The sequence below is a fragment of the Mus musculus genome, chromosome 17 (assembly GCF_000001635.26).
Source record: "Mus musculus strain C57BL/6J chromosome 17, GRCm38.p6 C57BL/6J".
Classification (NCBI taxonomy): Eukaryota; Metazoa; Chordata; class Mammalia; order Rodentia; family Muridae; genus Mus; species Mus musculus.
In genome coordinates this window covers 70,506,321-70,532,922 of record NC_000083.6, presented here as the reverse complement: position 1 = coordinate 70,532,922, position 26,602 = coordinate 70,506,321, and the positions used below count along the sequence as shown (strand labels likewise).

At 43.1% G+C, this 26,602-nt stretch overlaps 1 protein-coding gene across 26 annotated transcripts in view; it reads right to left on the bottom strand.

The window, feature by feature from the left end:
- Positions 1-26,602, bottom strand: part of Dlgap1 (DLG associated protein 1) — an 852,341-nt gene that overhangs the window by 288,491 nt on the left and 537,248 nt on the right. For 14 of the 26 annotated variants that reach the window (NM_001360665.1, NM_001347411.1, NM_001347412.1 and 11 more), the window contains one exon: positions 15,927-16,969. In NM_001360665.1, the coding sequence (NP_001347594.1) occupies positions 15,927-16,901 (975 nt within the window). In that variant the 5' untranslated portion in view covers positions 16,902-16,969. The other 12 variants (XM_006524178.4, XM_030249741.1, XM_030249739.1 and 9 more) reach the window with 7 other exon arrangements.

Here is a 26,602-nt window from a genome sequence, read left to right as displayed (position 1 = left end):
ATGCAAATTCATGACTGGGATACCCTCCTAGAATCGGCAAACTTAGACACAAAACATGGCATCATTTCAGTAGATGAAAAAAAAGCAGTCAAAACTCAACATCCTTTCATAATAAGCCCTTCTAAAATCAAATAAAGAAGGACCACACATCATCACCACATCAGAGACATCCATGACAAAGCCAGGCTAAGACACATCATCACCCCACCAGAGACAATCCATGACAAAGCCGGGCTAAGACACGGGACACCAGAGTCTGGGAGCACCTTCTGGACACAGAACAAGACAGGGATGCTCATTTGTATTACTTTTTCTTCAGCACAGGATGACAATACCTGGCCAGAGCCCCGAGGTGAAAGAAAAAAAAGGTATCCAAACTGGAAAGGAAATACATTAAGTTGTCCCTCTTTGAAGCCGACATAGTATTATATAGAAAGTCTTAGAGACGCCACTGAAATCTGTTGGTTCTAACAAATGAATTCAGGAAGATTTCAGGAAAACAAAACCCAAAACCAACCAAACCAAAAAACAAACAAACAAACAAACAAAAAACATAAATTAGTATTGTACATAGGCAGTAAACCATTTACAAAAGAATTTAAGAAAACAGTCCACTTCCAATAGCTGAAGCAACATGTAGGCATACATTTATGCTAAAAGGTAAAATATCCCTTCTCTGAAAATTAGAAAACATTGATGAAAGAAACTGAAAGAGACACAGATTAACAGGAAGATCTGATGCTCAATGGATCAGACACATAAATATTGCTTAGTGCTCTTGCAGATTCACTGAAACTCCTATCAAAACACCAGTCATACTTTTCACAGAAATAGGATGTAGCAATTCTGAAGTTTGTGTGGGACCAGAAAAATCTGAATGCACGAAGAAATATTGAGAAAAGCAAAACAAAACAAAGATGGAGGCCGCATTACCTCTCTTACAAATAAGGCTGGGTGATAATGTGTTCCCAGTGTTCTCGATTCATATGATATGGTGAAAGCTGGGTCATCAGACAGCCAAGCAGTGGCTGAAAACCCACCCTAAAACAGCCAATGAAAATAAGCCCAAAAACTTGGACATAGCTTGTTTTGACAGATGTTCTAGCAATGGGGACCAGGAAAATGCTTAAAGAAATCATCTTGAGAAACTGAATGTTCACAGGTAAACCTTTATCTAGAATTAACTCAAAATGGACTAAAGACCCTAAATATTATTTGAAAAACTATGAAAAGACTTGAACAACACAGGGGGGGGGTGACTTTTCCTTGACCTGGGCAATGACCTTTGTGATTTAATTTCAGAAGCACAGATGACAATGGCAAAAAGGAGAAATGTGAGGATCTCTGTCTACACAGTTTTCTCTGCATAGCAAAGAAAACATTCAGAAAGTTCCTAGACAACTACCAACTGGGAGCAAGTATATGCAAACAAGCCACCAGACCAGCAGCTGGTTTCTAGAATTTACGAAGAACTGAAACACTCAGGAAGAGACAGACCCAGCAATCAAGTTTGGAAGTGAGCAAAAGAGAAACACTCTCAAAAGAAGACAAGAAAGTAGCAAAATGTAGCTAAAACAGGTTCAGACTGGGGTTTATCAGACTAAGTTGAGGTTGCACCTCACACCTGCTAGGATAGTCACAACCATCACAAAAGCAACAAGTGAGTGCCAGCAAGTATCAGGGACAGGGGACACTTTGTATTTTGGTGAGGATGTAAATTTGGATAGGTATCATAAAAAAAAGTATGGGATTTCTTTGAACTATTAAATTTGGGACTGCCGTAGAAGTACACGCCCATGGCCACTAAACCATTCAGAGCTTCAACATAGAAATCTGTATGCTAAAAAGACATCTTTGTTAGTAAAAATAAGTCATACAGCAACATACAAATCTGACTGTTAAAAAGATATTCTGATCATTAAAATAATAGTCACAACATCCCAGATGTCCATTGACAAGTAAACCAATAAAGGAAATTGTATGGTAGATAAACAATGTCCATAGAAAGAATAAAATCCTGCCATCTCCAACAACACCACCACCACACACACCAGTGGGAAGGAAGGAATGGATAATGACTAAATAGTCCTGTAATTCCATCTATGTGTGGTAGGATGCTCAGAAATTGTTTTGATGGCTGACAATTCTGTGAACACAGTTAAAATCATCATCTTATAGACGTTAGGCTGGAGAACTGTCGGGTGACATGTGGGTTACATTTTGTTCACATCTCTGTTTCTGGTGTCCATGTGTTGTTCTCTGGTAAGCACCCAAAGTTTGAGTGGCGATGAGGCAGACGATCTGCAGACCCTACTCCTTACTGAGGAGCCCACTGGCAGTTAGTGGCTGCTGGAGGAATGTGAGTCCCTCTCTTTTGAGGTATGGCCACTTTTAGGGTTCTCATGATCTGGTGGATGGCTCCAAGCCCATGAACATAAAGCAGCACCAATTGGATTAAGTCATTAATTATTAAGTCATTGATTATTATAGGCATTAAAAAGGAAGGTTTACAATCAAATTCCACAGACTCTGTAGGTGGAGTAAGCAAGACATGGGTCCAGAGCAGCTATTTCCGAGCACACAGATCACCATGGTGGTTGGATTCTTTTCATGTGACCAAGGAAAGAGTGTTACCACACAGGAGGAACCAAGGAAGACTTTGAAGTTGTTACTGCTCCATCCATTTTTAAGATGGAGTCTTTCCAGAACTCAGTCTGCAAATGGATGACTTTGGGTGAGTTTTGGATCTCACAAAGTGAGATACAAATAAATTCCTCCTAAGTAATAAGAAATAAAAAAAGCGAGAAGCGAGAGAGGAGCTGAAGCAACAGGAAGAGGGGCCATCGCTCCGTTTTCTTCTACTTAGCAGTGTGCATTGGAAGCAAAGGCAGAAGGAGAAGAGGGTATAATTAACCCTGAATATTGGACTGATTGGCCAGGTTTGTTTTTAGTAGAATCAGTGAAGGAAGGTATTAAGGTCCCATACAACACAGGCTCAGGCTTCCAAATATTCTGAGTCCTATGTCTGTAAGCCTGATGATGGGGATGGTTGCTGGGATATGGGCTACAAGAGACTAGGCTTTCCAGCCAGCCAGCCAGTCAAAGTTCTGTCATTGGAGGATACACGAGATCACAGTTTCAAATTCCCCACTCAGGATAAGCCACAGGGACCAGTTTTTCAGACCTACAAATTGAATCTAATGAGGAACAGTTGGCTTTAGAATTACTTTTTAAAAGTAGCATGAAAGTCCAAGCACATATTTTCAAAGCATTAAAGTTGATAGGTGACTTTTAAAAATTTTTTTAAATTTTTTATTCATATTTTATTGATTTGGTTCATGAGATCGCCTGGCACAAAATGCAATCTTTCTTTCTTTCTTTCTTTCTTTCTTTCTTTCTTTCTTTCTTTCTTTCTTTCTTTCTTTCTTCCTCCCTTCCTTCCTTCCTTCCTTCCTTCCTTCCTTCCTTCCTTTCTTCCTTTCTTCCTTTCTTCCTTCCTTCTCCTTCCTCTCTCTCTTTCTCTCTTTCTCTTTCTCTTTCTCTTTCTCTTTCTCTTTCTCTTTCTCTTTCTCTTTCTCTTTCTCTTTCTCTTTCTCTTTCTCTTTCTCTCTCTCTCTCTCTCTCTCTCTCTCTCTCTTTCTTTCTTTCTTTCTTTCTTTCTTTCTTTCTTTCTTTCTTCCTCTCTCTCTCTCTCTCTCTCTCTCTCTCTCTCTTCATTTTCTTTTTCTGTGCAGTGAGTGCACAAGTCAAATAAGGAAGATCAACCCCCAAGACAATTTTCAGCCTATGGATTTGAGTTTTCGTCAGCCTCAGCACAGATCCCTCACAAAGAGCTCTTGCTTCTGCTGGATGGTTCACTGCTTCATGAATGCCTCAGAGAGAGGGCAGGGCCAAGGGAAAATCAGCTATTTATAGGTGGGTTTTTTTTTTTTTTGACTAAAAGTGTCTGCTCAGCGTGCTATGGAATATTTCCAAGAGGTGGGAGAACAGGAAACTATCTCAAATCAACTGGAAGGCTGGAGGAGTGTTATGGGGGACGGAATCTGCAGGGGAGTCCTTTGCAGAAAGCTCAGGTTTCATTTGCAAACAAATGACAGTTACTTTTTCTGACACTCAGAGAAGCCAACTAAACTTCTGCTACTTAATGAGAGAAGAAGAGAACGAGAATGAAAAGCCCATGAATTCTTCAAGTGTTGCAAGACACTGGAACCCTTAAAGGAATTTTAAAGGGGGAATACTTCTCTCTATACTTAATCCTTGATGGGACAGTTGCCAGCCAAATGATGCCCATGGAAAAGACAGCAAGCAGGTGGGTTTCTAAGAATAGAATGCAGGTCCCTGTGAGTTAACAGGGTCCTGCTGAGATGAGAGGACATCTCACCCTCCACTCACCTTCACTTTTATAATGACAACAAAGAAAGATGGCTGAGCTCATCTGCGTTTACAGGCAGGACACAATGCCATGAAATTCTGAGAGCATCCCATGGATTTTACTCCCACTGGTTGGGTGGTCACGGGAAGCAAGTGTAGTAGAAAGACTCAGGACTGTCTGCCAAGAGACAGCTGGCTGAGGAGGAAAGCCTGGAGCTGGCCATGGTTCTGTGGGGAGGAGGTCCTGAGAGGGACATTTTGTTCTTTGGAATTCTACAGACTTGAAAGAATGATGCACCTGGCTTCGGAGAATGGGAAGGTTGGCTGAGGACCTTGTGCAAGAACAATGGAGGATAATGCCCAGGACCTGTTACCACCATCCTTCAACTGTTGTGAAGGTCCTGCCTGTCTGGTTGTCATGGAGGAGACATTCCTCAAGAGAGCTAGTGAAGCCCATCAAGGATGCAATGGATGGGTGGCTCAGTGACCTGGTAGACATAACCATAGTGGTTGCTGTTCATTAAACTCATCCTGCTGATTTGCAAGGCTGCCTGGAAGAATGGCATGGGGGTCCGGGGGAGGGTTGGCAGACTGAAGCTATAAAGATAAAAGCAAGGCCCATGCGAATAGACACTTGAACAGCTAGAATTGTTGTTTACCAGCAAACACCGGACTGCATGGAGCTCTGCTCCACTGAGGTGAAGATCTGGACAGGCTCTTTGTGACCCTTTCACTTACACAAACTTCCCATGCTTAGTTGGCAGCTGATAAAGGAACTGTCCATGATGTGATTAAGAGCTACCATCATCGGACATAGATGGGATAGGGAGAAACGGGTGGGGTGGGCAGGAGGTTTCCTTGTCCGCAGAATCAGACATGCCTCTTCTGACCTTGTTTTGAAGGAACAAATCAGAAGGGGAAGAAGAGGTGCCGCGATACACGAAACAAAGAGAACATACAAAGAACGTCAGTAGCTAGACATTTATACCTTGAAAACCTTCCACACAATAATTTGAATTGATTTCCTAAATTTAGAGCTCAACTCTCTTCCCTAACACCCTAAAACAAATGCAGCCATCATGCCCATTATACAGAATAAGAAACAAAAGCATCAGTAATGTAGAAATCCAGCAATAACTTCAAAGCTTGGCTGAGCGGGTGAAGCCCACGTTTCGATCGGTTAGACTCTACTGCCCCCTACAGGAAAGTACACGGGACAATAAGCCTACAGCTCTGTAGAAGCCGTGGTTCTTGATGGATTCTATTGAGTCACTCTAGATGTAGGTCGTCAGGATCTCTTGGGTTGGTGCCAGAAATCCTCAGGTTTTCAGACCCCTTCAATGTCACTCTTATGCACAAACGTACGGGAGCTATCTCTCAACTGCAATGATTGAGAGACACTCAGTGATATAGGACTTCTAAAGGGCTTTCATACAGGCTTCCATGGGATACGGCTGTAGTCGCTTGTAGCCACGTAGATACCACGTTGTCTCATGTCAGGTAGTGTTTAGCTGCGCACAGTTCTCAGCTTCTTTGCAGCTGTTCTCATTTTCCTAATGTATATCACCCTATATATCATTGTATGCATGTGTCATTTACATATGCCATATATATGTGTCACATCACATATCCCTTTGGAAACTATAGATAACTATTGTCAGTTGTTGTCCCGGTGAAGTGAGGTGAAAGATTCTGAGTGCCAAGATTTGGATGCTTTGGGAGAAGCAGATAGTCTTCAGATTCCAGACCCTGAGCCCTCAAAGCTTTAAGTGTTGGATCTAAAGATCACATATCTAAAAAATGGATCTACCCTGCTCTGTTTGTCTTCTTTTGGACAATAATTCACCTCCAGTGAGCCATTAGAAAGCAGAAAGGATCAGTTTCTAACAGGAGGAACACAACCACTTTTTTCTGGGTCCGGAAAGAAGAGTTCAAAAATCTTATCATGGGGCTAAGGAGTTGGGTCAGCAGATAGAGACACTTGCTGTGCAAGCAGAGCATCTGAGTTCAATCCCTGGAGCCCAGAGAGGAAAGAGAGAACACATTCCTGAAGGTTGGCCTCTGATCTCCACCTACATGTGTGGCACATGTGGACATGCATTTCCACTCAGGCACTACACACACACACACACACACACACACACGCACACGCACACGCACACACACACACACACATCACACAAAAACAGTAAATAAAATGAAAATACAATATGCCCTGGGCAACCACAGAGTTACAAATTGCACATACTCACTTAGCTGACAAGGACACTTGTTTCCTATAAGCCTTTTAAAGTACAAACATGTTTCACATGTTGTCTCAGATCACCCTCCCACTTCCTCTTTGACCTCATTACCTCTGAAGACGGTAGTGCACATGAATAAGCAGGGATGTGAAAAGAGCCTTCAGGCTTTAGCAGAATGTGAGACACAGTGGGGAACAGAAAGCCCAGGCTGACAGGCCGAGTGTCCACTTGTGTCATGTCTTCTGAGATGACAATTCTTGCCAAGCCATTTCCTTTTGTCGTTTGAAGAAAGAGTAAGTAGAAGCAAATGCTTTCAGAAGTTCCTTTTATAGGATGGTCACTATAGACCCTCTATCTATGGAAGCTACAGTGTCCAGACTGTCCAGGGACATTGCGAATGGGAGGTTTACAAGGAGGAGTTCCTATTACTCAGAAAATGACAATTTAGAAGGAAATAAAAATAAGACGTTAAGCCCCTAGACAGTTAGATCAGGGGCCTGAACAATCCTGAAGGTTGATAATAAATTGTGGTTTTCAAAGGCTGCAGGAAGCAGACGTTTTCTTTCATGGTTGTTGAATAGGTCTTTGAATTAAAAGAACCAACACTAGGTCATCACACTGAGGAGTCAGGCCATTCCTAGATTAATGATCTAGAACAAGACGGGAAAGGTAAGGTAATGCCTTTTTTACTTGGATCAATGAAAAGAAGGGGGAGGGGGAGGTTCCTTACCTCATAGCTATTCTTCTGTGGCTATTGTGAAATGGTCCAATTAAAAAAATCTGATTTCATAAATCAGAGATCAAAGACCTCAAAAGCATGCATGTGTTATGCAGGCGTGTGGGAGGCCAGGTGCCTAAGCGGAGGTGAGGTGGATCCACACCCCCGTGTACAGAATAAGCCTTACTATGCTTCAAAGGTAGTTTTTCCATTTCATCAGCATGGGTTCAGCTTTCCAGTTCATGGAGAACAATGATTATAAACTCTGAAGGGACTGGAACAGTGGTCTAAGATATATGAAGTAAACATTGCGTATCTAGAAAACTCAGTATAGAAGCCTCCTTGGCTCAGACATCAAGTATGGCACAGCATTAGACTTGAAGGAACAAAGAGGAGCATCTTTAAAGGCGAGCCCTGTATTTTCTTACATTTGTAGGATCAGAGCTTCAAAAAAAAGTTCTTCTCTGTTTATGAAGGTGATTCCCCAGAGAATCCAAATTCTAGAAATAAGAAATTGGTCCAAAGAAGCATGAGGAATATATGATGCCCTCCTGGGCACCGTTCTCCCTGTTACCTCTTTTGATTGTGTTAACATTAATCAAATAACTCCCATGTCATGCTCTTTCAGTTACAGAGAGAGGGCTCAAGTGTTGAAGAATCCGCTAACTTGGAAATCATTCCAACTGGGAATTGTTCACGGACAGAAACCAAAGCTCATTCCCACTGTCCTTCTAGCCTAAGAACATAGATGAACGTGTGTGTGTGTGTGTGTGTGTGTGTGTGAGAGAGAGAGAGAGAGTATGTGAGTGAGTGTGTTAGTGAGTGTGTGTGAGTGTATGAGTGTGTGTGTGTGAGAAAGAGTATGTGAGTGGGTGTGTGTGAGTATATGAGTGTGTGTGTGAGAGAGAGAAAGAGTATGTGAGTGTGTGTGAGTGTATGAGTGTGTATATATATGTATGTATGTGCATGTGTATGAGTGGGTTTGTGCATGTGTGTGTATGTGTGTGTGTAGAAGAAAAATGCCCTCTGTGTCATGATGCCACTCATGTGACATGTTATGGTCTGCTGGTGGGGGTGAGGGTCTTGAGAACTAGGTCAGTGGGTCCTACAAGCAGAGCTAAAACTGCATCTGCTTTTGTCCCTTTAGACAAAAGTATGGGTTTAACTCTTCAGATGAATGAGTACTCTCTACAGCAATGTCATATAACTCAATGCAGATTATGAACATTAACTTAATTATGCCTGAAAAGGGAAGATTTTTCCCTCTCCACCAAACTTCCCTGGCAAATGACAGAAAATGTGTTAAGTGGTATTGTGATTTTAAAACATATGGAATTTGAGATTCCTGTGTCTTAGAGTCATAATACATGGCAACTCCACATGAGTCAATCCTGCCTGTGTTCTCTGGCCATGGACCCTAGCAACACACGCTCTTCCAAAGTGAGCAAAAATAAATGATACTGAGCTTAATTAATCGAAAGGTTGATTGCACTAAACTCTAAGTCACAATGATCCACTAAAAGACACTGAACTCCAAAATGGAGAAAAATAAAACCTAATTCCAAACCAAAATCAGTGTGTCAGTGCTACATAGACCACTTACACAAGCACACACACATACACACACACGCACACACACACACTCACTTACACTCATACACACATACATACACATTCACACATATGTACACACACATTCATACACACTAACACACATGCACACACACACATCTACACATACACTCTCACACAGGCATGCACACACATGCACAAACCCACTCACACTCATACACACTCACACATATGTGCACACACTCACACACACCTGGAACAAGAAACTGATATATTCTGCTAGTCACATGTCACCCTGTCAAGTCTTGTATGCTACAATCTCAAATGCACTAGAGTTTAAAGATGAGTCTTTGTCCAAAAGACCAGTAAGCCCTTAGTTGTCATCTTTAACTGTCATCAACTAAGCAGAGCTCCAGGGAGAGCAGAAAAGGAGAAACCAAGTGTATGGCTGCTGAGTGGTCCAGGGCTGGATTTTTACAAATGTTTACAGAAACCTCTGGCTGTGGCTCACCAGTTGCTTTTACTGCCCAGTAACAGTGATATCAGGACATCAAGCTGTTGACCAAGAATAATGAAGTTTCCTTTAAGAGGGCTTTTCTGTTATCTCATAATGTCCATCTCCCTCTGCTGACCCTTTCTGGACTCTTGATTTCTTAGAGTATTTTTGCCAGTTGTTCTTCACTCCCTATTAATAGGACAGAGACAACTCTGAGAAGCATGGAGAATCAGAGTAGAGGCAGAGAGTGGCAGAATTGCCAGGGTGCTGTAGGTGGGCAGGACCCCCATGTTCTAAGTTAGCACCTAACCAGAGTAACCTTGTCCTTGTGTCTCTGTGGAGAGGCATCTCTTCTAAGATCAGTGAAAAATAGGGAGGGAATTGTATAAGCCACAGATAAAATATACTCAAGTTCCTTAGCAATACAAATTAAAAATTAAAAAAAAATTATTAATGTGGTTGACAAGGTTTTTAGACAAGGCAGCCAGCAAATCAACTACTCACATCATAAGCAGAATTGCAGTGTTATAAAATTGATATAAAATAGTTAAATCTGAAGCAGTATAATTTAAGTTTTCAGATGAGAAAAAAAAGAAAGAAAAGAAAAGAAGAAAAGAAAAGAAAAAAACTCAGTCACAAAAAGAAAACTCCCACCAGGCAAAGATGGAAACAGTCTTGAGACAGATTTGAAAAATAAATGTACCTGCATTTTAAAATAAAATCCTAAGCTCACATTTGCTGGGAATGTTTCTTTAGGGATCTTTGCGGGCTATCATGCAAACAACAGAGGAGACAAAAACAGAAACTGCTCCAAAACAACAACAACAGCAACAACAGCAGCAACAACAACAACAACAACAGCAACAACAATCCCATCATCCAGAGAATTAAATTCTGAAAAGGAAGATAAAGCGCTGAAGATTCTTGGTCAGAAAAATGACCGATTACACTCCAATCAGCAGACATTTACATCCTCTAGTCCCTCATCAGACTCAACAAGACCACAGGAAGCAGGATTTCAAGAAGCCCCCAGGCAGAATGACTTCTAGGCACCTGATGTCCCCACCTGATTCACACCGTCTATACATCCATTAGTTTGTTAGCTCTTCCCGACACACTAAGCATTGCTTACAGAGAGGAAAGAAAATAACAGCACAACTGAAACTCTCCTTACGCTCTTGCCTTTGCAAAAACCACTTCCAAAGCAGCAGCTCTCATCCATCAGATACAAAGTAACAAAAGAGTTGTTTATACCCAAACCTGGTCAGTCCTTCCATTTCGGGAAACTTGCACGCAAACTGAAGAAACCCACTCAGCCTTAAAAAGGTCGATCATTTTGTTGCCTACAGCTTCATCTCTGAGAGCTCTGGCTTCCTCGATCCTGTCTGCGCTCTCTCGCTCGCTCCCTCTGTGTGTCTCTCTACTTCCACGGAGAGGGAGAGGTTTCCCTTCCCCTTTCCTGTTTCTGCCGCTGGATGAAGGATGAATGCTAAATACAAGATTCGAAGGGATTTTTTTTTCTTCTTCTTCTTAGGCAAACAGTTGGAAATCTAAAACCTTTCTCTTCCGAATGGCTTAATATGCCACTCACTCTGCATAGAACATTTATAGAAAGAGGCATAAACACAACCAAGAATTCTACTTAAAAAAAAAAAGAAAGAAAAGAAAAAGAAAACAAGCCTCCCCCAAGCCTATTCTGTTTACTTAACTATTAGCACTTACCCTGAGGTGTGCCATAAATGCTCTATTCCAAATGTACAAAAGCCAACCACATCTCAGCTGAGAATTAAACAGTTTTAATGTCTTCAAATCCATGCTCTTGCTCCAAGCCCTGATACAGGCAGTCACTGGCAGCTGTACAACAGTTCCCAACGGCAGACATCTGATTCTTGACATTTAAAAATAACAATATTGGGGGAATGGGGAGCCTTTTTTTTTAATTAACTAAAACAGCTTGTGAGTGAGCACATATTACCCATTGAGTATATTGATTACAGCGTACAGTGATTGCAAGCCAGTCATTGTCAGTCACAGGTTAGACACATATCGACCCCTCAGCTCTCAACACAGTCATGACAAGAAGCTGCCTTAACTTCAGTCTGTGTGAAACTCTCCAAAGACAGAAGATGCATTTTAATACTTAAATTCCATTTGGTGACTATGTATTAATTAATATTCTTCAGTAATTCACTGGTTACTCATCTAGTTTGGAATCAAATGGGGAATTTTGCTTTCCTTTCTGCTGGCAGGCTAATTCCATGTTGGCATTCTTTTCTTGGCATGGGCATGTTGCAGGTCGAATGCACACAAGTTTGTTTTAGAGGAAGACAGACAATAAAATAAACCATACGTTAACATCTACATCTGAAACATATTAGAGACCTGGAGAGACCTGGGGTCAGCTGTTGGCTGTCCTGTCTACTCTGCATTCTTTTGTGTCTCTGTCAGCTTTGTCTGTAAAGCAAAGGGAGACCCTGGGAAGAAGTAATAGTGGAAGGGAAAGAGGATGAGTACAATACGAATTTGTTAGGCAAATAGATAAAAATATCAACGACCAGTGAACATGAATATCAGAATGGAACTCCATTTTTGTTTGAGAAAAAGTGAAAATATTTGAAGCAAATGTAATCTTTTTTTAAAGTTGTTTTGAGTATTAAAGGAGATCTAGATGGTTTCTAACACATAAAGGGCATGCGATATAGGTCCTCTTTCTGTATGTGGAAAGGGTAGGGATTGACCCTGGTGAATGGAAAGAATTCAGACTTTAAAGGGAAAATAGCAGTCGATTTGCCATCTTGCTACGTGCCCTTGGTCGAGTTATTCGATATAGTTCCCTAAATTTTTTTTCCTTGTGAAATGCTTTTTAAAATTTCAAAGAACAAATGATATAACATCTGAGAGGCATCTGCTACAGCAGGCATCTGTGAACCCAGAACCACCGTCCCTCCAAATCTTAGAGATTTCTCTAATTTGTACACTGAGGTGCTCAGTTTAAAAAAGATGTGCACAGAGATGAGAGCTTTCTAGAGTCAAGGGCCTTGTTTTTCAGTAGATGAAGTGAAGTAGGCTTCAAAATCTAAAGGATGGTTCCAGTTAGCAGCAGATAGGGACTAAAAGCCTCGTGTTCCCTGTGGAACTGAGCTTTGTGTGTCAACGAAACTTTGTGATACGATGTTCAAGATGACAGCAGATCCAGCATGAAGTCAGCCAGCCCTACAGTAATATTACTAGAAAACAAAACAACTCCTTTTGTTTCTCCAAAGTTGCTTCAAGGAAATGACTTGATACATGAAACTGTCCCACAAGAACGGATAGGGACCAGATAATCCTATTTTCTTTTTTTTTTTTTTCCATTTTTTATTAGGTATTTAACTCATTTACATTTCCAATGCTATACCAAAAGTCCCCCATATCCACCCACCCCCACTCCCTTGCCCACCCACTCCCCCTTTTTGGCCCTGGTATTCCCCTGTACTGGGGCATATAAAGTTTGCAAGTCCAATGGGCCTCTCTTTCCAGTGATGGCCGACTAGGCCATCTTTTGATATATAAGATAATCCTATTTTCTGAGAAGAAAATATGACATCACCAGGATATCACATTCTTTCTCTCTTTTTTCTAGAACTCAGGGGGCATCGCCTACTCTCTTTTCTAGGCTCAGCGGGCATCTCCTACTCGCTTTCTCTTCACAATCATTCAGTATTTACTTCCCTAGAGTGTTCGGTGCAAGAACACTCTAGCCTCAGCACAGCAGGCAGGAAGAAGTTGTGGTTCTCCATGCTCACTGCTCACTGACATGGCGGTGCCCCCTCCTAAGACACAGAATCAGCATTATGCTTTCACACTGAAGGCCTTCTACAGAACAGGAACTCAGTAAATGCCAACAGTTATTAAATAAGTTGCAACATAGATTCCAGTGCATATTTAAAAGGATAAATAAACACAGATCAGGATTAATTCTTGCTCAAGCTATGAAAGAAAATATTAACTTTTTGACATTTTTAAGAATAATAATAATAAAAAAAATGGTACCAAATAAAGTTTCCATTGTTCCAGGTATCAAGAGGAGAACAGGGCAGAGGGAAGCGAGAGATCTATTGGCCTCTGTGTGCCTAAGCGAGTGACAGATACATGAGCGGATGATTCACTCCAGTTTTTCTTAAAGCTTTCTTAAATATTTTATTTAAAAGAACTAGCCTAAAGATGGCAAGTAATTTGAAAGTAGAGGTTTTTCTGGTCATGACAGTGTGAGAGCCACCGACATGCGCGTATTAAGTCCCACACTTGATACTTAACGGTTCATTCTGAAGTAACTGCAGAGTGTTTACAATTACTCTACTTTCTTCTCCCCTACCTTCAACTCAACTTCTGCATGAAGTACGGGATTAGCCCAAGTTTCCGCCCTATAACCTCCAGGTCAGAAGTCAAAATACCTCAGTATTTGATTATATTTTATTTTTATTTTTTTGCTTTTCAAGACAGGGTTTCTCTGTGTAGCCCTGGCTGTCCTGGAACTCACTTTGTAGACCAGGCTACCTCTGCCTCCCAAGTGCTGAGATTAAAGGCATTCGCCACCACTGCCTGGCGCCCCAGTATTTTCAAGCTTCCGTTTCTCCTTTTGTAGATAGTCTCATCAACCCAGCTCTTGGAACACATTCACCACAGTGTCCAGTGCGCAGTGACGTTGTGGGTCACATCCAGTTTCTTTTTTTCTTTGGTCTGTCTTTGCACACTTTACTGATTTTTGAGATTTTTGAATTTAAAAGGCATTAATAAAAAAAGAAGAAAGGAAAATAAACTTCAGGATGGAGAATGTAAACTTTTGTACAAGTACAGGTGAGCATACGGAACAATGGCTGGCGTCGGACCCACGGACGGCAACCTTCTTAAGTCTAACTCTCATTTTGTTTACCCCACTGCAACAAAGGGCTTTGACAGTCTTACTATCGAAGTCTTTGCATAGAAAACATGCCAGTTTCTAAGACACCTCTATCTCCTTTCCCACCCTTTCCTCAAGACAGCTATTTTCTTTTTATCAAAGTACGCTCAATATAGCATAAAATGTCTATGCTTAAGTCATTTCTAAATCCTTAACTTACAATCCTCATCTTAGAATGGTCATTTTATGAAGAGTCTTGGGTTCTAGTCCTACTTCTGCCTCACGCTAACAGTGTAACCCACTAAGCTTTTATTTGAGTTCACTTTTATTTTTTCTATACCAAGTGGGTTCGATGAACCTTTTTAGCGCAAAAGTTACCAATAGTTCTTTGCCAGCCTGCATGTATGCATGTATGTATGTATGTATGTATGTATGTATGTATGTTTGTATATATGTATGTGTGCCATGTGTGTGCTTGGTGCCAGCAGAGGTCAGAAGAGGGTGTTGGACCTCCTAGGACTGGAGTTGCAAATAGTTGCAAACCACTGTGTGGGTGTTGGGAACTGAACCTGGATCCTCTGAAAGAACAGCCGGTGCTCTTAACCACTGAGAAATCTCTCCAGCTTTTCTTGGTGATCTATTTATACACAGAACAGTCATGCAGCAAACAATGCAGATCTACCTCCAGTGAGAAACACGAACATGCCTTGTGACACAGGAGCTTCTGCTAAACTTTGGGCTTGGGTCCTGTCCCTGTCCTTGCCCAGCAGCGCCAGCCTAGACTGTTCTCAGGGCTCAGGACAGGCATTCCCAAGAAAACTATATTTATCAGAAAGGATTTCATGAGGGAAATATGACCACCTTCTTCCTGGAAGAACTTTTCCCGACATATTTTCTGACGGAGAGAATGGAGATGATTTATGCTAGGCTTTTATGGTCTTGTAAAAATTTTCACTGAAAGATATAGGGACAGCAGGAAAGAAAGAGAAATGGACGCTCTGAAAAGGGGGCGGGGCCGGGAACCCACGAGGTTCATTATGTGGAGTCTTGCGTGTCTTAGGAAAAAAAAAAATTCCCGGAGGCAGGAAAAGAGGGAAGACAGCTCTGCCTGCCCGTGCTGATATTTTTATCCAGGTGAATCTCATTTAAGTGAGCTGGAGGCAGAAGGGGAAACGGGAGTAGAAGTGGAAAGGGAAGAGCCGCCTGCTCGGTGGCTGTGTGTGGGATTTACATGCAACCACTAATTGTATTTTACTGCACGGATGCTTCCCCGGCACCCCTTCTCCTCTGTTGTCCTGGGCTTCTGCAGCTGTGCTTAGCGGATCCCCAAACTGCCTCCGTCTCCACCTCTGCAGGGCATCACCCTGCTATTCTGTGTCTTGGAAGTGGGGCAGGCTGGAGATTAATTACCGCCACAAGGAAGACACATGCGCCATATCTAATAGCTAAATAGAAATGAATGAAGTTGCTAGACGATGTCTCCTTGAGTTTTCCTGGTAGCTTTAATTAATCACTGAAATGGTAAATAATCTGGCCGAGTTGATCTAGACAGTTCAGAATAGAGCCAAGACTAGAACCCAGGAGCAAAGCCCACACAACCCAGCCATGAACAATTTTACAGCATCTATCATTTAACATAGATAGTACCTGTAAGTACTGGCAGGACCGCTCTTGTTGACAAGCTTCGGACTTCACCATGGCCTGATCCATGTTCACCGAGGCTTTCTGATAAACCTCTCGGGCTCTGCTCACGGTGAGAGTGGAGGACCAGGCACTCTTCTTCAGAAGCGGGGCATCCAGCGTGACTGGCAGGTTGGCACAGGTGGAGCACTTGATGTCATTGTTACTCCGGGAAGCCTTCACTGCCTGCTCGCTGATGGTGTTGTAGGCTTCCATGAAGTACTGCGAAGCGGAGCGGTCAGGACACCTGCCCATGGTCATCACACCCGAGGGCGTGTGGTAGAGGCACATGTCACCATCCAGGTTGTCATCTGAACTCCACCAACTGGGAGAGGTGGGGGAGGCGTTAGAAGCATTGGATCTAGCCTTGGATTCTGATCGCCTCTCCTTGCTCTTGCTGCGCTTGCCATATCTCAGAGTTTGCGACTCGTCAGGGCTAGCCTTGCCCCCGTTGACGCTGCCTTTGGATGGCCCCTCCAGGGAATGAGACTTAGTAAAGAGCTTCTGGACCGAGTGGACCAGGTGCCGGATGCGGCCGGGGCTATCGCTGCGATGCTCCACAGCGGTGCGCTTGTACTGTAGCGTGTGATAGCCATCCCGGCTGAGGGGCAGCTGCCTCTCAAACTGATCCAGCAGGTTGGTGGGGAGACGATTCGCCTTGGTGGCCAGGGTGCGTGGTACCAGGGCACTCTCGTCCTTCAGCTCCTGCTGCGAGGTGTAGTGCCTGCGCGGGAAGGTGCTGCTGGCCAGCGGGTCGCTGAAGGGCCCTACGCACTCGGCCTGGAAAGAATTCCGCTGGGTGTAGTAGGGATGGTCCGCAGGGTGGTGGTCTACGGGGCTCAGCAGGTACGGCTTGTGGTCTGAGTGGTGTGACAAGGAGTCACAGGCCGCCTCGCAGGTGATCCCATGGTGGTGGCTGCGGCTACCCGATAACCCTTTCATTGCTGACTGGAAGCAATCCCAGGGTCATGGGAACCCCGTTAAGTTCCAGACCCTTCTTGGGCAAAGACCTGCGGAATGAAGAACAAAGACAAGGAGTTAGTGTTTTCCTTGGCACTGCTATATACTGCTGTTTTCTGTGACTACACATTCCTGATGGGTTTCTGAGGGAACTTCAGGCTGACCCTAAGAGCAGAGTTCACTGGAAAGGTCTCTCTCAACTTTGTAAGGGTCTAAGGCTCACCCTGGGTCAAGGAAACTGTGAAATATAATTTTATGGCTGTTTTATTTTCTGAGACAGACTCTTGCTACACAGCCCAGGATAGAGCACTCAATCCTGCCTCAGTCTCTGAGGGATGGGATTACATTGAAGTCACACGGCACTGGGCTCAAATCACTGCGTACTACCACTCTAGGCTGAGATCACTGAGTGTCATCACACTGGGTGGAAGTCATTTCCAAGTTCTTTGACACGGTAACTTTTTTCTGTTATGATCCCTGTCGCTGAATGTATCTTTCCTTGGCCTTTTCTTCAATCCTTCTTTACATGATTTTTAAAAGGTGTTTAATTATTTTTTATTATATGTAGGTGTGAGGGTATGAGCTGGAGTGACAGGGGGATGTGAGCTGCCCAGATTCAAATGCTGGGAATTGAACCAAGAGCAATCTTCAGCCTCTGGCCCCAATTTACATGGTAATCACAAATTTAGCATATCCAAAGGGCTAGGTTTCTGAGGAAAACATTTCCGTTATGATCTTGTGATTTTATGGCATCTCATGCCCACTCCCTAGAGCCCACAGGATTGTTTGTATCTGTCTTTCCCAGGTCAACTTCTTGGCAGCCTGGCTTAGTGTCCCTCTTATATCTTTCTGACGATGCACAAGCTATTACTATAGGCGCAAAGAAAGCATTCTGTAAGTGAAGATTAAAAACAAAACAAAACAAAACAAAAGAAGCCAGTGGCCCATTAAGTCTTTAGGATGTAACATTGTATCTTTTGTCTGTCACAGCTTTCTGTTTGAAATTCTGAAGGAATAATCATAGCACCCAAACAAGCGTGCCTATCGATCATCTGCAGATCAAATAGATCATTGATGTGGGGAAACTTGCCCATGGATTTCTGTCCTCAGAGAGCCAAGTGTCCTGTAAACCAAGAGTAAGGAAAGAAGGCTCGAGAGATGGTTCAGCGGTTAAGAGCACTGGCTACTGCTTCCAGGGGTCCTGAGTTCAATTCCTAGCAACCACATGGTGGCTCACAACCATCTGTAATGGGATCTGATGCCCTCTTCTGATGTGTCTAGAGACAGTGATAGTATACTAACATACATACAATTACTAAATTTTAAAAAACAAAACAAAAGAAAAAACCCAGTAATTAAGAAAGTGCATTGGCTGAATCTCGTGCCATCTTTTCTTCTGGTTGCCATGGTTTGGATCCTAAGCAGTCCCCAAAGGTCAGTGTGGTGAGGACTTGGTTGCTAGCCTTCAGTGTTACTGGTAGGATACTGGTAGGATAGATGGAGTCTACTGGGAGGAAGTTATGTCTTTGGGGATACTGTGATCTAGGATTACAGTGTTTTTTGTCGTTGTTGTTGTTTGTTTTAAAGATTTATTTATTTACTATATGTGAGTACACTGTAGCTGTTTTCAGACACACCAGAAGAGGGCATCTGATCTCATTACAGATGGTTGTAAGTCACCATGTGAACTCAGGACCTCTGGAAGAGCAGTCAGTGCTCTTAACTGCTGAGCCATCTCTCCAGCCTGGATCATAGTTCTTTGCTCGTCTTAATTCCTGGCAGCTGTGGGATTAAACAGTCTTCCTCCACCATGTAGATCTGCCATGATATGATGGTCCACCACACATCAAAACCCACAGGACAAAGTGATCTATCGTGTTATCTCTCCAAGGCCATGAGACAAAACGAACCTTTTTTTAAAATTATTATTAAGTTGATTTTCTTGGTTATTTCACATTCAGCAAAGAGGCTCCCGACCCTAAAGATGTGAATGGAAGTCTCTGATCATGCTCTGCTTATTCTGTAGGAGAGGTCACCCCTGCAGATCCTGCAGTGGGAGCTCACTCTGGAAACAGGCTGTGGTTCCAGCAGGGGACTTTATTTTTCTTTTGACTTTAACATTGTGCACTCTTCAGGAGCTGACTGAGGTCATCCTGACAGCGTGTTTTAAACTTCTTTCTTTCAAAGCTTCCTACAGTACAAAAGTTGTCATTTTAATCATTGTTCTGGAAAGCCAATTCAAAAATGTCATTTCGGATTCTCAAAAGGGAAAGATAAATGGCCGGTGAGCACACAGGGTCAGATAAAATGCACACACTTGGCCTCATGAAGAAAGACACGGGCTTTAGAGAGGCCAGAGCTTGGCTTTTCCAGAGGACACATGGCATTGTGAGCACGTGACAACACTGGCTCTCTCTGTCTATGCCCTGCGAAGCTCCTCACGCTTTCATCTGTGTTTTTTTGTTTTCTGATTGTTTGTTTTGTTTGCTTGCTTGTTTTTCTGTCTGTTGGCGTTTAGGGTTGAATCCGGTCTCCAGTTTCATCGCTGAATAGTTCAAAACTACTGATGGGAAATTTTAACCACTGGTCGTTTGAAACCAGTTAGTCTACTACTAAATGACGAATGGAGACACTCGCTTTATCGATTCAATCTCAAGTACAAGGTAAAGACTTAATCATTGATAACGCATGCACGTAGTTTCCCTGAGTGGTCCATACTGTGATTTAAGTAGCATCTGTTCATAGCAAACGTGGCAGTGCGGCCACACAGGGAGGAGACAATCCCCAGGCATCTAGGAGTCAGTGAGGCTGAAGACAGCAGGTGACTTGCTCCTGCACCTCTTAGATTTCTACTTCTGCCTTGCCATGGCCCCCCGAGTTCTATCTGCCTGAAAGTTACAGTCTAGGAACTTTTTCCGACCCAATGACCAAAGGATGTCTATACAAAGATGGTTTGTCTGGGGGCAGGGTGGGGGTGGGGGAGCGCTAAAGACACAAAAAGGAATTCATGATAGATGTAGACTATCAAAAGCTTATAAATAAAATGTTTTCCATGCAAGAGGTACTCACAGAAAAGGAAAGCCTAGACAATCTTTTTTATGAACCCATGACAGCAAACAGAGAGATTTTAGATGTTTGTTAAATAGAGGTCCTTAGCAAGGCTATGGTGCAGGCTAACTTATAAAAAAGCTTCTCTCTATTAGTCATGTATCATTGAAGGCAGGTTTTTTTTTTTTTTTCCAAATAGGGACCTAGCAGTAAAGGCAGAGTTGAAGAAACAGCTGGGTGGTAGAGGGCTTGCCTAGCATGGGAGACACCTTCCGCTCAGTCCCTAGCACTTTAGAGAAGTCAAAGCTTGCCTTTTCCAGGGGACACATGGTATCTGTGAGCTCATGTTAAATAAATAAATTAATTAATTAATGTAAACAAATAAACTAAAGACGGGGATGGTCCCTGGGGATCATACCCACACGATACATTCTGGACTCTACTGCACTGATTCTCATCATATAAAGTAACCAGGAGAGGAGGCGTCAAGCTTGCCTTCTGTAGGAGCTGTGTCTTGGGTAGCTATGCTGTGCTAAATGAAATGTAAAATTGGTACAAGTTAAAGACACGGATTGATTCAAAAGTGTGTGCTGTTGTGTCAATTAAGTGTTCACTAGCCATCTCGATACCTGGACAGCATTTTATGGAGTGTGATAGCATCTGAAGACAGGCACAGAAAACGAAGAGTCTTCACAACTGTGAGTGATGAATTACACTGAGCGATGTAACTAATGATGTGCACCAATTAAACACATGCAGTGTGGTATTTACCAAACTTTAAACGTGCTGTTTTCATCATAGTGAGATGCACCCACACTTGCTAAGAGGCTAACAGACTTCATCAGGGCTGAACACAGGAATTCACTTCCTTCTCCCTGATTGTGAAGGGACACTGAGTTTTTACTAACTTGCCTCTACGTTAGTGGTTCTTGGGTCTCATATCAGTTATCCTGGGTAGCAATCAGATATTTACATCCTGGTTTATAACAGTAGCGAAATTACAGTTATGAAGCAGCAGGGAAATAATTTTGTGACAGGGGCCATCACCACATGAGGGACCCTGGTGAAGTGTCGTGGCGTTAGGAAAGTTGAGAGCCACCGCTCTGTGTCATGGTAGACAAAGTCAAAACAATGGCACTGTGCTCTCGTAAACGTTTAAGAGTGTTAAGTCTCTTTTTCTGGCCAAGAAATTGTCAGCTTGTCTCTTTCGATATAAGATCTTATGTTGTCTTTTACCCTCTTGTCATTTAAAAAATGAAACAGATCAATATGTGGTTAGAAATTACAGCAGCATACTTGGCGGCTTCCTGTTGAGCAAGGCAGATGATGGAACATCCTAATGTCATTGACCTTGCATAGATAACTGTGGCCTACACCCACCCTGGAGATCCTGAGTTCTCTTCCTGCAATCTTCATACCTTCCCTTTTCTAGCACACTTCTCTCTGGGACTCCTGTTTATTGCCCAGCTAATTGATGTTTCTAAGTGGCTCCCGCATACACCACTGTGTCCCACCTGTGGTGTGGCCCACAGCATCAGTCAAAAGCATTACCTGAGCATGGCTCATGTGCAAAATTTAGGGCTTGCTACTGCAAACACGATCAAATGTATACAGAGAATCCTTACTGGCTGAAGGGGTTATGATCTCCTCAGAAAGAGATGATCTAGCCACGAGAAAATATAACTCACGGTCCTCTTTATTTAATGCATTCTCGGGGAAGAGAGCAGCTAGCGGTTGAATTAGCTTTCAAAAGGGAAATCGCCTCCTTTGCCTTCTCTCCGGGCGAGGCTGCCGTGTGTGGTCAACGTGGTCTTCCTGAGGGTTTCTATGGCTACTGTAATCACCTCTAATTCTTTCTTGTTCGCTACAACTTCAGAATTATTCTTTGTTGTTCTGGAGGTTCAATTTTGCCACCAGATCTTATGTCCCCATGCTTGTCTTGGAGAATTTGTTGCTTTATCGGTGACCATGAGGTGAGCTTACTGAGACAGGCACATTGGTTTGTTTTGTTTTTTCTGGGTCCCTCTGAACCTGGAGTGGAAGTCTTACAGATTGATAGCTGAAGCAAAGAATGATTACGTATGGCAAAGGGGAATCTCTAGGTGATGTCTGAGACCCAAGGAAACAAACAAGCCAACTACATATTAGAAGATGCCGACAGGGAAAATAACCCTGCAAAGAGGGTGATTCTTTGTTTCATTTGATTTCCATGCATGTCTTTATTCAGAGCTGCTTGTTTTGATTTTTCTTTTACATGTGGAGAACAGTCACCCAGAGGCCTTGTGCCATCTAACTCAGCGAGGGTTGGCAGGCAAACAGTCACAAACCGCGTGACAAACAATGTGGGGGCCTCTGCCTGAGAGAACAGAGAGCATCATGCTCTGGTTTGAGAAGGTAGTGGGAAGAGGGAAGCTTTACAAATTCTTACGGGGTCAAACTACCTTTTTGGCATCCCTCAATCTGCCTGTGACTTTTATACCAGATTATCACATTCAACTAAGAAAAAATAAAAGACCCTCATATCAAAAAGAACAACCTAGTCCTCGAATAATGACCACGCTTCCCGGTGTCCTTTGATGTGCATAGGTGACTAATTCTGACTAATGGAATCTAATTGGAGATGGCATATGCTATTTCTAGAAAAGATCTCAGAAGTGAAGGTTGTTCTCTTTCACCCTTACTCTGACTGGAAGGCAGATCCGAGGGCAGGTCAAGCAGTGATCTTGTGGTCAGGGTGTGAATACTATGTATGAATGAGCATGGACAGAATACAGAATAAAGGTGCTCTTCACCATGGAGTACCTTATTAGCCTGCCATCTTGTTTTTTTTTGTGAGAGGAAACAAACTTCTTGTTTGATTTTTTACCACTGCTCCACTTCCTTGAGAACTGCTTTCTGAATGAGACTGAGTGGCTGAAACCCAGTCACATAAGCCATGGAAGCCATGCCATGATGCAAAAGCATACCTTGCAGTTGAGGAGAGTGACATGATCTTATGTCTTAAAGATTTCTGTGCTTGTCCTTAGAGAATAAATTTAAGGTAGGGGGTACCAGAAGGTTGACATTAACAATTATTTCATGAGAGAAGAAAGAAGGGGAGGCAGGGACACCCTAGAGGAGTATCGTGATATCCTGGCTGTCAGGGTAGGTCCCCAATTCTTGGTCTCTCAGCCAAATAAGGATGTTCCTACAAGTTTGAACACATCCCATACTTTTTCTAGAAACAACAACATATTCTGTTGAGGATCCAGCTTTCCCTAGCACCCTTCTCACAGTAATAAGTACATAGAAGATGTACTTTCAACAGAACCCAGTTCTATGAGCAGCCTCCAGACCTGTGAGCTAGAGAAGTCTGCTCTCTTTATCAGCACCAGCCTAATGTGTTTCATTAAAGTAAAAAAAAAAATGGATCTGTATACCTGAAGGCATCAGATGTTAGCGAAGCACCTTTGAGTACATAGTATATGAAATACTCCAATTATATTATTCAAAGCACAATGCTGAGCCGTGTTATACATGCAGAATGTACTTTGGCTTTTCATTAACATTAATTGCTATCCTAATCACCTGCGGTTTGATTTTATTTGTGAATACCACTTTGAATGGGGGGCATTTCTCGCACAAAAAGATTTGGTATTGTACAAAGAACAAAACAAACAACTGAAGCCTCTCCAATTTAGTCACAGTAGGCAGCAAATCATGATCACCTCCCAAAGCTTGTGAAAGGCAGTTTGGGAACAGCGCTGGAGAGGCAAAGGACGGGGATGAGCCCTTGAGAAAGGCTGGTGGGCCCCCGTTAGGATTACTATGGACTAAGCACCGTGTGAGCAAAACACCGAAGAGCTCAGTAGAAGACTTTATGTGGAGATGACTGAGGTGGGAAATTGTATTGTGGCACATTGTCTTAGTTAGGGTTTACTGCTGAGAACAGACACCATGACCAAGGCAAGTCTTATAAGGGACAACATTTAATTGGGGCTGGCTTACAGGCTCAGAGGTTCAGTCCATTATCATCAAGGTGAGAGCATGGCAGCATCCAGGCAGGCATGGTGCAGGAGGAGCTGAGAGTTCTACATCTTCATCTGAAGGCTGCTAGCAGAATACTGGCTCCCAGGCAGCTAGGACTAGGTTCTTAAAGCCCACATCCATGATATGCCTACTCCAACAAGGCCACACCTACTCCAGCAGGGCTACACCTTCTAATAGTGCCACTCCCTGGGCCAATCATATACAGACCATCACACACGTTTATTTGGGCTAGACAAGAGGTAGCTCTCTTTACTCTGAGGGAACCAGTGGGGCACACTCCTTGTGGGCTTGCTTTCACTGGCTTTTCCAGGGCAGGCTCAATTGTCTCAGCTAAGCTTATAGATGGATGCTCTGGGAATGAGCCGGAAGAATGTGATCACCTTGATCAGCAGTGGTCAATAAGTGTTCTTTCCAGGGGTACTGTAGAGAAGGGAATACCTTATCTTTGGGGGTACAGCTGCTTTCAGAGTATTGACAAGGGAAGAGGAAAAGCCATCGGAAACTGCCCCAAAAGTTGAGCAAAATTTGCAAGCCACTGCCTGATCAGGAATGCACAAAGACTAATGATGGAATAGAGCAGCTTAGTGGGATAATAAGCAGCCGTGGTGGAAGGTGGGAAAATTGGAAACAAAGGCATCTCAAACAAGGCAACTTGGAAAAAGCCATGGAAAAGAGACAAATAAAAAACCGAGTGTGCTCTGTCTGCATTTCTTTTCCTGCAAAGAGTCTGGTGAGCATGCACTAGAAAAGCTAGCACACAGAACACACACACACACACACACACACACACACACACACACACACCTCTGAATAATGCTTCTTTTATAATCCCCTTTAAAATTCAATTGCTTGTTCTCATCAGGTTTGTAATACAATTCTAATTTCCCGAGTTGTGAGGTCTCAATGCGCCTGTAGTGAGGTCCCTTTGTGATAGGCATTCAGTCAGCAGCTGCACTTGGGAAGTTTTCTCCCACCCACAGCATCTGCTGAGGACACCCTGGCTGGGTTTGTTGAGGCACTCAGCATGCTTCCTGAGCTGACTGAGCAGATTTGAAAACTAACCTGGGAATGGGGGGGTGGGGGTGGGGGTGGGGGGGTGGGGGAGAGTGTCGGTATTTGTGCAGAGGCTTACTTGAGCGAGCCAGATGTTCCTTCCCTCTAGAGAGTCAAGTGGAAATATCTCCAGTCAGTGGATTTTGTGAGCTTAGGCAAGGTCAAGGCAAGAAGCCTTGACCTCTACAAGGGGCGCTATAGGAAGGAAGAGCTGTGTACTATTTAAGCTACAGGACAGTGAGGCTACTGGATCTGCAGAAGGAGAAGGTGTGAAGAGAGGAACCAGTCCAGAATCCATGACGCTCTGGGAATAAATAAAAGAAAAAAAATGACTCCTAAATCTTTTTGGTCTAGGCAGTCAGTTCCTTGCCTGGCGTGGCTGAGATCTAGCAGCAGTTTGTGGCAGAAACGCGGTAGCCCAGAAAAGCTTATATACATACAATAAAGGGAGCTGCTCGTCAGAGCTGGGGTTACCACAAGCTGACTTGAAGCTACTGTTAAGTGGGTTGTGTTCATGTAGGCATAGTGTGAGTTTTCAGCATTGACCCCATTGGAATTGGCTGAGGTGTCTTCTTATGGCCTCACACACACTACGTATTGAGTGTACGATACCTTATGCACACACATTCAGATTTTATATGCTCGTTGGTGCCTCTTTTCTGTGACAAGGAGATGGCCAGACACTTGGAGGAGGTGAGAAGAGCAGCCATTCTGTGTCTGAAAGACTCACTTTCCTCTGGCGACATAGGCCTCCCTGGCTTCTCCCGTTGTTGTTCATGTTAGTAGGACTCAGACTTTTGACTCAGCCTCTTACCTTTGCTTCCCTCAGGGACAGTTTTTTAAATACCACACTTTAATCACCTCTCGTCAAATGACTCAACTCACTCTTTTTCTTTTCTTTTCTTTTCCTTTTTTTTTTTTTTTATCATAGCACCAACTTCTCTTCTCTTGAGGATTCTTACACCCAATCTTAAATCTGAAACAAACAAACTCATCTCCACTAGACATTCTAGAAACATGTTTGTGGGTGGAGGAGGATTTGTTTCTGGGTTAAAGGCTTAGGATCCCAGCTCTGACAGCGAGAAGTAGCTAGCAAGGCATCCTTCCCTGTGCCGATACGTCCTTTTATTGTTCTGGTATGGAACCACATCAAATCAATGCATATAGATCAATTATTTGTCAAGAAGCTATGTGCACACATCATGCCCTGAGCATGGTGAAAGGAGCTGAGGATTCTTAACATTTCATTATCATCGCCCTTCCTCCATTTTGTCTCAAATTCCTTTACTCTCAATCTTCCTGTCCCTGCCAGCTGCTCTCATAGCTGCTTCTACTTCCTCAACTCTAGTCTTACCAGCCCAAGGGACCCAGCAGGCCAAACGTCCTGTCATTTCCTCTACTCTGCGATATAGTTTATTGATTCTGGACAATATAAATCAGAGAAAGATGTCAACATGTTCGTGTCCCTTCACACAGAGGCTGCCGAACATCCCTGGAGATAAGACGAGTATAAAGTCGCAACTCTACTCGCAAACCCTATTAGGAATACCATC